This window comes from Danio rerio, chromosome 20, assembly GCF_052040795.2.
Source record: "Danio rerio strain M-AB ecotype USA chromosome 20, GRCz13ab, whole genome shotgun sequence".
Classification (NCBI taxonomy): Eukaryota; Metazoa; Chordata; class Actinopteri; order Cypriniformes; family Danionidae; genus Danio; species Danio rerio.
Window position 1 is genome coordinate 27,797,168 of NC_141040.1, and position 11,259 is coordinate 27,808,426.

An 11,259-nucleotide genomic window follows, 5' to 3' on the forward strand; every position below is an offset into this window, starting at 1 on the left:
CTTCTAGAGCTTTAAAAGGGGTCACATGCATGGCTGCCCTGAGGATCATTTAACGTAGACACTGCCTAATACTGCTCCTGCTTAATATTAGTTACTAAAATGGTAGATTAAATCCCTCTTTAGTGGGGACAGTAAATCTTATGAAACAATAATATAATAAAACAATGCTGCTGAAATAGTCACTCCAAATGTGGGGTTTATAATAAATACAAAATCAACAAAAAAATACCCCCAAATCCCTCTTCAACAAGCATGATACTCTGTCAATATGTGTTCTCCAATATGTAAAGCTAGTTACATAAATGATTTGCCCTGGCCTGAATCTCACACTGCATCTCCGGCTGGGGTTCCACTGCTGGGACAGGGTGATCGATGTGTCATTGACTGGAGCGGGGTTCAGTGGAAAGCTGATGAACAGCCTAGGGGCCGACTATACAATGGATGAACAGACTGATACATCGCCTCTCTGCTCTAATGCAATGCTGGAGTCGGGGATTTATTGTACCGCCACTGCTTTAGTTGAACTGTTTGTTACATGCAGAGGTCCTAATTGACATTCATCATTTATTGACAAGACTATGGTGTCATTTTACCATGCAGAGTTATTCGTAACTGGCCACAGGCATCAACAAACTGGACAAATACAATTCTAACTTTTTAGAGAAGGTTTTGGAAGTGTTTTGAAATCTTGTAATACATGCATCTGTATTATTAGTATAAATTATTATTATCCAATTAGTTAATTTTAGAGTATATTTCTGAATGTTTTGATGATACGTCACCTTAGTGAGAGACCTCTGCCCTCCAGTGATGTGATGTGGTCATCTGATATGCTTTGGGCTGCACTTGGACCCTGAGAACTAGAGTTGATCTGATGTCTATTTCCAGTTAGCTGGCAGTAGATGTCCAAAAGACGATCCACCACCACTGCCAAGTTAGGGAACCTCTTTATTAGGACCTGAACAGAGAAGATATTTATTGTCAAATGTCATTAAGACTTAAACCACCCTGTTACTTTGTGAATGAGCAGCTTGCCTGTGTAAGTTCCTCTCTGCTCATGTTACTGATCTGCAATTTACTCCAGTATTTGTCCAAAAGTGCAGCATGTGTATTCTGTGGTCGATGCCAGGCTCCTCCACTGTAAAATGTTCTGAAAGCAATCATTTTTAAGCATTAGTAAATTTATATACAATGCATCCAGAAAGTATTAATGGCACTTCACTTTTTCCACATTTTTTTATGTTGCAGCCTTATTTAAAAATGGATTAAATTAATTTATTTCCACAAAATCCTACACACAATATCCCATAATGACAATGAGAAAAAAGATTTTTTGAAATTGTTGCAAATTTATAAAAAATAAAAAAGCTGAAAAATCACATGTACAGACCTATTCACAGCCTTTGCCGTGAAGCTCAAAATGGAGCTCAGGTACATTCTGTTTCTACTGATCATTCTTGAAATGTTTCAGCAGCTTAATTGGAGTTCACCTGTGGTCAATTCAGTTGATTGGACATGATTTGAAAAGGCATACACCTGTCTATAAAAGGTCCTAGGTTGACAGTGCATGTCAAAGCACAAACCAAGCATGAAGACAACGGAATTGTCTGTAGACCTTGGAGACAGCATTGTCTTGAAGTACAAGGCTGGGGAAGGTTACAGAAAAATGTCTGCTGCTCTAAAAGTTGCAATGAGCACAGTGGCCTACACCATCCGTAAGTGGAAGATGTTTGGAACCACCGAGACTCTTGCTAGATCTGGCCGGCCATCTAAGCTGAGTGATCGGGGGAGAAGGGCCTTAGTCTGGGAGGTGATCAATAACCAGATGGTCACTCTGTCTGAGCTCCAGCGTTCTTCTGTGGAGAGAGGAGAACCTTAAAAAAGGACTCTCAGACCATAAGAAACAAACTTCTCTGGTCTGATGAGACTAAAATTGAACTCTTTGAAGTGAATGCCAGGTGTTACATTTGAAGAAAACCAGGCACCGCTCATCACCAGGCTAATACCATCCCTAAAATGAAGCATGGTGGTGGCAGCATCATGCTGTGAGGATGTTTTCCAGCAACAGGAACTACATGACTCGTCAGGACAGAGGGATAGATAAATGCAGCAATGTACAGAGACATCCTGAATAAAAACCTGCTTCGGAGTGCTCTTGACCTCAGACTGGGGCGCCTGTTCATCTTCCAGCAGGACAATGACCCAAAGCACACTGCCAAAATATCAATGAAGTGGCTTCACAACAACTCTGTAAATGTCCTTGAGCGGCTCAGCCAGAGCCCAGATCTAAATCCTATTTAACATCTCTGGAGAGATTTAAAAATGGCTGTACACCATCACTTCCCATCCAACCTGATAGGGCTTGAGAGGTACTACAAAGAGGAATGGGCAAAATTTCACATTGTCATTATGGGGTATTGTGTGTAGGAATTTTGTGGAAATAAATCAATGTAATCCATTTTGGAATAAGGCTGTAACATAAAGAATTGTGGAAAATTTAAGTGCTATGAATACTATCTGGATGCACTGTATGTAAGAAGTTTAAGTTTGGAATATTTTGTTTTTTGTCCCATAAATGGATGTTACCTTCGAGTTGCAAAAAACTGAAAAGCTGGGGACATCTGAATACAGTCTTCACGTCCTGGAATTGTTAATTTCTTGTTCTCCATTAGAGGGAGGAGAACTGATATCTACACAAAAGACAACAACAAGGTGATTAAACAGATCTAAAAAATGAAATTAAAATATTTTGGGGATTTTAATAGAAATAGTCTGTAAATATAAACAGTTAATAATAATAATTATTAAAACAGTGTTTTTTTTGTCACTAACAAACTACAATTCTGCCTATTCTCCTGTAAAATAGTGTGATTTATTTTCATTCACAGTATAAACGAATGCAACACAAAACAAACCTGCATAATTTGAACATTAACATTAAATCACATAACATTAGGGATGCAACAATATCATTAGGCTACGGTTCTTTTTTAACACGGTTTTCAGTTCGGTTCAGTTCTGATGGCTTGACACACATGTTTTTTGTTATTCTTTGCTTAGGCAATAGGAACATTAAGAGGTTAAGAAAAAAAAAATTATTGCAATACTGCTTTATTTTACTTAAAAGCCAAGAAAAGTACATGTGAAGTTAATAAACATAAGTTGATGGTAGTTTGTAACATGGATTAAGTGCTTTTATAAGATGACAAAAACCTGCATCTCCAATCATGTTAAAGTGTAGAATGATGGTTAAGCACCTCCTAACTTTATGGCCCGGTTTCACAGAGTGGTACGGTACGGTACGGTTTGGTTCGGTACGCTTTTATGGCTGTTTCCACTGTCAAAAGGCGTACCGAACCAAACTGTACCATACCACTTTTTCCCAAACTGCAGAAAGGGTCCCAAAAGGTGGAGCTACACGCACAGCTGAACGCTATTGGATTACAGGGATACGTCATTCGTAGACTCAACAAGCCAGAATGTAAACAAAGGACCGGCCATGTTTGAAATACACAGCGAGAGATTACAGCGGAATTATAAATACATATGCAGCCATGGTCGATGCTGCAAACAAACCCTGTCGTCGTCATGATAAACAGCCACAAAGCCATGGAGAAGAGCAGATTGAAGCCCGAGTGGTTTTGATTTCTTTCTTGCGCTCGCCGCGAGCTCTATCTGAAATAACAAACTTCTTGATCTGATAATAATAACATGCACTTGATTATTGACAAGCTTTGGAAACCCGATCCTGAGAGAAGCTGACAAACGCGACAGTGACACATTCAGAAAGAAAAGGACAAACGCGAGAGTGGAGCGCGGGAAAAAAGGCGAAGCCAATTGGCAAAAGGAGCACGTTATTTCTTCAGCAAACGTGAACAAACTCCCTTGTTTTAATCTTTATTATCACCTTTTGGACTAATATGAACTGGAAATGATGGAATGACTCTCTAACAGAGGCTTCATGTGCTGCTGAAGATTACAGACACAGATGAGAGGTTTTCACTGACTGTAGGCTAAACTTTGTGTTGTTTTGAGAATAATTAACAACGAAATGTCTGCTTTGTGAAGTTCTTCTGTAGTTGGTAACTTTTGGAGACTGTAAGGGTCTTTATGTGTTCATATATGTTCATTTATTTATTTATTTAGTATAATTATAGACGTTACAGTAGGCTATTTCGCAATGTGATTGATCTGCAGTTAGAAAAGTTAGAAATAAACATTTATACACAAGTATTTATGTGTAAAGCATCTGTTTTGTGAGAAGTGCTTTTCATATGATATGTGAACGACCTGTGCAGCTTTATTGTAGACATTTTCTCGAGTGAAAATGACGTCGACTGAAACTTTGTCATACACCACTCCCACCAAAAGGGTACCCTTGGAAGTGGAAATGCAAGCCTTATAAAGGTGACCCGTACCGACCTGAACTGTACCGTACTGTACCAGTCAGTGGAAACGAGCCATTAGAGCACAGTGATTGAATATTTACTCAGCTAATAGACTTACAGAAACACACAAACAGTCAATTCAGAGAGAAAAAAAAGTAAATAAATAAATTTTAAACGTAAAACTAAAAAAAAAAAATTCACAAGCGTGTATTGAACCATGGATGTCGTACTTGAAGAGTTCAATATTATATTGAGAATTGTGCAATTCCTACATAACTTGTAAACACAGAACTCTACATAATATAAAGCTCCTGTAACCCAGTTATAAAAAGTCTTCACCCACACATACAATCAATATTAAAGACTAAGAAACTAAGAAAGGGTTAGGGATTTTTTAAATATCTTTAGTGCGTTTATACATTTGGCACTTACCACATCCAAAGGAGCATGATCAATGTCCTCCAGCAGAATCCAGTAACCTTTTGAGACGGCCTGGGTCAAAGAACCTGGCTGCCACACAAACTTTCCAGGAACATCTGTGCAGCGGTACATACCCAGCAACATCTACAGAAGACAGAAGAGTAATAGAAATGTCTTTAACAGCAGATAAAATATGGTAAGACTAGAAGCAACAAAGTGAAGTCAATGTAAAATCTCACCTTACTGTCGGTCTGATCTCCAAGCTGAACTTTAAGGATGTCAGGGGCTTTAACGTGCCCAGTGACAGCAGCTAGGTATTCAACCAGAGCAGTTTTCCCACATCCAATAGGCCCTTCTAAAAGAATGGGCTTCTGGGATGCAACTGCCATAGCAAGTCGCCGTAGATTTTGACAGGTTAAATCCACCAACACCAAATTCCTCAAGCATTTCTATCAATGAAACACAAATTTACATTAAAAAACACAATAATTCTTCCCAAAACACCCAGAATGCCACTAACTTAATATTGACTTTTTATATGATCGTCTTGCCTGTTCATCTTGTCGAGGAGTCCGTCTAGGTAGAATCACCCCACATACCACAGTAACACTCTTTGTTAGGTCTTCTGTCACCACCTGACCAGAGGTGACCTTCTTTACCCTCTCTTTCCGCCATATTGCTGAGCCCTGATTGGCCAAAACTAGCGCCTTTTCTACTTCCAGCTGCTGTACCTCCTCAAGTGACCTATAAAAATATCATATTAGTTCACGCTGAGTTATTTCTGCAAATATAGAAAAATCATCATAAAATAAAAGCTTGGCAAACATACTTCATTTTCAGATGCAGAATCTCTTCACTGGAAAGAACCTTCCGCAAAAATATTGTTTTCTGGTTATCTGTCATGTGGGACACCAGGGCAAGGCACTGGGCAGTATAGCTTAACAAATAGAAAGAAAACATTGATTAGGCCAAGACAAAGAGTGATGATATTCTGAAAAATTCAAGTGGTTTTCTGGATTTGTTAGAGACGAGTCTGATCTTCTCATTGGCAATACCTTCTAACCATGACGTCGCTAGTGAGAAGCTGTGAAACACAGGCACTCCAGTCCCACAGGACACGAAACTTCTCACAATCGCTTTGGAGGAAGCGGAGAGTGGCCCCCATCAGGTCCCGTAGTTTCATCCGTCTGGGTCCATACTGGATGGATGCAGCCTCTTCACTGGTAAAGAAGAGCCTCTGAAATACTGGAGGAGAGCTGCTGAAATACCTCGCTGCAAACCTGAAATGTAAACAAATAAAACTTGGTCATCAGCTGCGTCAGTGTTCCCACACATTTTGATTAATTTAATTTAATGACCTTTAAAAAAAATGCATATTCAGAATTTACTCTCAGTTCAGTTCACATCTTGTAGTACTTAATGCTGAGACCTGTGACTAAGTAAGCCAATGAGGAGTTACAAGCTAAATTCAAAAGTGGCAAGATTTCTGACTCAATATTACCTTATTGTATAAAAAGAAAATAAAAATAAAAACCTTTTTATTTCTCTATTCCTCTCAGAAATTTAGGTTAAGACTTACTGTTACACATGTACACTGCCTTTTTAGTTTATGAATCTCGCATGATCTCGAAATTAACATTTTTAATAAATAGAAACTTTCGCTTGATATTCAGACTCAGTTAACCCTTAAACACAACCCAGCAGGCACACAATGTCATAGGACAATATTATTAGGTTAGATTTAGGTTGTGATGTCAGAATTTTCCAAAAATTCTGTTTAATGGAGAGAAGATTTCAACACATTTCTACACATCATAGTTTTAATAATTCATGTCTAATAACTGAATTATTTTATTTTTGCCATGATGACAGTAAATAATATTTTACTAGATATTTTTCAAGGCACTTCTATATAGCTTAAAGTAACATTTAGAGGCCTAACTAGGTTAATTAGGTTAACGGGGCAGGTTAGGGCAATTAGGCAAGTTATTGTAGAATGATGGTTTGTTTTGTAGACAATTGGGAAAAAATAGCCTAAAGGGTCTATTAATTTTGTCCACAAAATGGTTATTAAAACATTAAAAACAGTTTTTATTCTAGACTATTTAAGACTATCTCTAAGACTATCTCAAGAAGAAAAAAAATATTAAGACATACTGTGAAAATTTCCTTGCTCTGTTAAACATCATTTGGGAAATATTTAAAATATACAAAAATTCAAAGAGTAGCAATTAATTCTGAATTCAACTGTATATTCGTCAGGTATGGCAACCAAAATGCAACATCTGATAGATGTCATAGTGGTAATGTCCACACAACGTCAAGCTGTATCAACTGTCCAACATTGGACTCTGACGTCGACCTGATGTCAACCTGATTTTCAATTCCAAAATGCAACGTCCCACAACATAAAGATACGTTAATCTGACGTCATGTTGACTTCCTATGCCTGCTGGGATACTTGTCGTCTTTAGCAAACCAGGTTTTAAATCCTTACCCTTTTCATTCTTTAAAGTTAGAAATTATCCTTCTCAGTACTCCTTAAACTATTATTTCAAGAGTTCGCATTAGATATTGCTTGATACAATTAGCAGGTTTGTTATGCTGCCCCAGGGGTCAATAAGCATATAAAGAGGTTCGAGATCAAGTAGGTTTTGAGAGCTCCCCTTGGTAAAGGAGGAAAAAGAGGAGATGGGGTGGAAGAGGGATTCTTCCAAAACGAAGATAAGGTAGTAGGGCAAAATCTGCCAATTTATTGTAAGCTTGAATCAATCTGATTGGACTACTGCTGACTACAGATGAGAGGCCAGCCACAATCAATCATATCACATGCTCCTCTTAAAATCCTCTTAAAGTTTGTACAACTTCACTTATTTTATTTTTTGTAAAAAGCATATAGGGTCACTAGCGACCCAATGTTTGTAATAATGCAATTAAATTATTTCCTCCACAAAATAATTGACTTAATAGGTTCAGTTCACCTTTATTCATCAAGGTGGCTATAATACACATGGTAGCCTCTCCAATGTTCTGTCATATTGAGCAAAGCTAAGCATCATTTTTGACCAAAGTAGGATATAGGCACAAAAGACAAAAGTTATCCAATTTGAATTACATCACTATAAAAAGTCACATGTGTGATACACTTGGTAACCATAGCAATGATCGAAAGCAAAGCTAGTATTCACTATTTTTAAGATTACAGCATCAAAGACTTCTGGTCCAAGCAATCATTATTAAACTTCTTTGTGCTTCAGCATTGTAGTTTAAAATGTAAACAGGTGCAGGTTGAGATATTTCAGTATGCAGCTCATTTATTTCTAGTTTAAACTGTTCTTATTTTGGTAATGAGACAATATGTGCCTAATTTCCTGTTGTTTCTTGTTGTACATACACTAATTAAAGAGATAACTGATACATGTTTAAATACATCAACATCTATTTGTTTAGTTTGGTTCTGCATACATAGTTCAATGTTGTTGTCTTTACCATAATTTACAGAAGTGTAAGAGTTCAACATACATTAAAATGTTGCTGAAGAGTAAATGTTTCTAAACAGATAATAATCAGCCAATTTAATATTTATAACAATAGCAATAAAACAAATCTAAATACTCTACAGAAACAGATTCACGCGTGAGTCTGAATGATGACTTACACTTGAGCATCTGGACTGATGTTGAGAAGTTTGCTTAGAGCCACACACAGGCGCTCATGGAGGTCGTGATTCAACCTGATGTCTGCTTTGATCCTTTCAGCATTTCTCTCCAACAGGTCCAGGATCAGTGGTCGTAAGTGACGAGCGATGAGGAGAGTGTATTCCTTTTCCAACAACAGCTGTGCAAGACATTCCAAAATGCACTGCCTGTCCTGCTGACTCCATATCTACAAGCAGAAAGATTTGTCACAGTCAAAACAGTACATAAATAAATCTGGTCACACTTTATTTTGATGGTCCATTTGTTGAATTAAATTACATTGAATCTACATGTCCACTGATTCTCATTAGATTATAAGTAGATTGTTAGGTTGGGGTTAGGGTTAGTGTAAGTTGACATGTAATTGCAAACTTTCTTATAGTCAGTTAAATGTCTGTTGAAGGAGCAGTATCAACAGATATTACGCAAACAGTCAAGTAATATTCAAATGGACCATCAAAATAAAGTGTTACCATAAACACATTATAATAACATGAAAACATGAAGGACTCTATCGGAATCCAACAAATAAAAACACCCTTCTGAATGAATACACACAAAAAATTTACTAATTTATTTTTAATTCTTGTTCATTTATAGGCTTCTATTTTTAAATGATTACTAAAAATGATGTTGGGCTGCACAGTGGCTCAGTGGTTGGTACTAATAATCACATGACAAGGAATTTTAAAATCCTAAAATATTTTATCCCATTAATAATCAAAGTCCTACTAGAAAGTCTAAGCAAGTCTGAGCAAAAGAATCTCATTTTGTTGGAATCTTTTAAAAAATTGCCATACATTAGGGCTGCACAATATATCGTTTCACATTATTATATTGCAATGTGCGCTTTCGCAATATTGACATCGCAAAGACTTGCAACATTGAGTCTAAGGTTACGTAATATATCGTTTCAGTATTGATATCGCAATGTGTGCATCCACAATAGTCACATTGCAAAGTTATGTTCATTTTGTTGGAATCTTTTAAGACATTGTCATACATTGGGTCTGCATAATATATTGTTTCAGCATCGATACCGCAATGTGATTATTTGCAATATTGATATTGCAAAGATATGCATTGTGAAGTCTAGGGCTGCACAATATATCGTTTCAGCATAGATATTACAATGTGATCACTCACTATAGTGACATCACAAACATATGCAATATTGAGTCTAGGGCTGCACAATATATTTTTTTAGCATCGATGTCGCAATGTGATCATTTGTAATAGCCACATCAAGAGTATACGCAACGTTGAGTCTGAATTATAATTTTTAATTTCACATGTTTTTGAGGCCTGTGTCTATGTGAGGGATTTAAAAGCAATCCTAAAAAAAATCTGTAACTCTGACAAATGAACAATGATTAATTTTAATGAATGGTTTGTAAAACAAAGACTATGCAGTATTATATTACATTTGATTGTTCAATTACTGTATAACTAAATACAGTTTGACTCCTCGGAAAACAATAAAACACTGTTTATTTATTTGGTATATTGTTCCTTATTGAATTTCTCTAAAATTTGATCTAAAATGATAGATTCTTTCTAAATAGATATTCAACTCACCTAGTGAAATTGTTTTTTATATCGCAATTTACATCAAAAACTAATATATATATATATATATATATATATATATATATATATATATATATATATATATATATATACACACATATCAATGTTTAATTTCTTTTTTTATCGTGCAGCTCTAGAATACATATACAATTTTTATTATTTTGAATTTGATACATATTCCAACATGGACTTAACATGGACCTATTATACACACACACACACACACATATATATATATATATATATATATATATATATATATATATATATATATATATATATATATAAAACAGAAGAAAGCAAATTGATTAATGTCCTATTATATGTAGTCTCTTCTTGTATATTTGTCAAAACAATAATCTGATAATGTTTAAAACTCAAACTATGTTACAACAGCACCAGAATAACCCATCATGCTCAAATGCATCAGCTGCTAATAAAACTATTGAATTTATACATCACCTCAGTACTAAAACAACCAGCAAAGCAGCATGTGTACTACAGAAACGTGGTACAGTGAGGTGTGACACACGTTGTGCTCTGCATCTGTTTAACAGATGAAAGTCTCTAATAACGGTCCTATGAAGTAAACAAAGCCTGCAGTCTCACCTGTTTTGCGAGATATTTGCTGAGTTCGTTCTGACTTTTATCGATGTGTCTTGATATTGCACCCAGAGATGTCAGGCTCAACTCCAGGTTTTCCATTCTAACATTTGTCGTGAATATAGGGATTTCCGACAATGACTGTGTTGCTGATAAAGACTATACTATTGGAAGTATTCTAAGTGATGGGAACCATAAGATTCATCCCTCACTTGGCTGTCCAGGTTGTATCACAACACAGCGAGCACGTTCCCGTCAGTATTAAAATCCATGTCCACATGTGAGTAAATGAAGAGCACTTCCGGGTCATTCGCCTGTGTCGCGGAGCTCAAGCTCCCTGTGCTGCAAACTCGCGACTGTGATTATGTTTACGTAAAATGATTTTGTTAAAAAAAAAAACTGTAAAATGTTTCAGTCGGCTGTACGAATGCTATTTACGTGCCTCACATGTTATAAAAGCAGCATTGTTTTCAATAGCTTGTCCAAATACATTAATTCATTGTATTCGGCCAACAAAGCAGCAATTAGTTCGTCACCATATTATAAAAAAACGCTCAAAT

At 36.4% G+C, this 11,259-nt stretch overlaps 1 protein-coding gene across 1 annotated transcript in view; it reads right to left on the reverse strand.

Annotated features, from left to right (window-relative positions):
- Nucleotides 1-10,985, reverse strand: part of mdn1 (midasin AAA ATPase 1) — a 70,774-nt gene extending 59,789 nt beyond the window's left edge. The window contains exons 1-10 of the mRNA XM_087298163.1: nt 10,706-10,985; nt 8,467-8,693; nt 5,864-6,088; nt 5,638-5,745; nt 5,360-5,552; nt 5,048-5,257; nt 4,821-4,952; nt 2,587-2,690; nt 1,036-1,150; nt 783-958 (exon numbers count right to left, since the gene is read on the reverse strand). Coding sequence (XP_087154289.1) covers nt 783-958; nt 1,036-1,150; nt 2,587-2,690; nt 4,821-4,952; nt 5,048-5,257; nt 5,360-5,552; nt 5,638-5,745; nt 5,864-6,088; nt 8,467-8,693; nt 10,706-10,801 — 1,586 coding nt within the window. The 5' untranslated portion in view covers nt 10,802-10,985. The remainder of the gene's footprint in view (nt 1-782; nt 959-1,035; nt 1,151-2,586; nt 2,691-4,820; nt 4,953-5,047; nt 5,258-5,359; nt 5,553-5,637; nt 5,746-5,863; nt 6,089-8,466; nt 8,694-10,705) is intronic.
- Between the last annotated feature and the right edge of the window lie 274 nt (nt 10,986-11,259).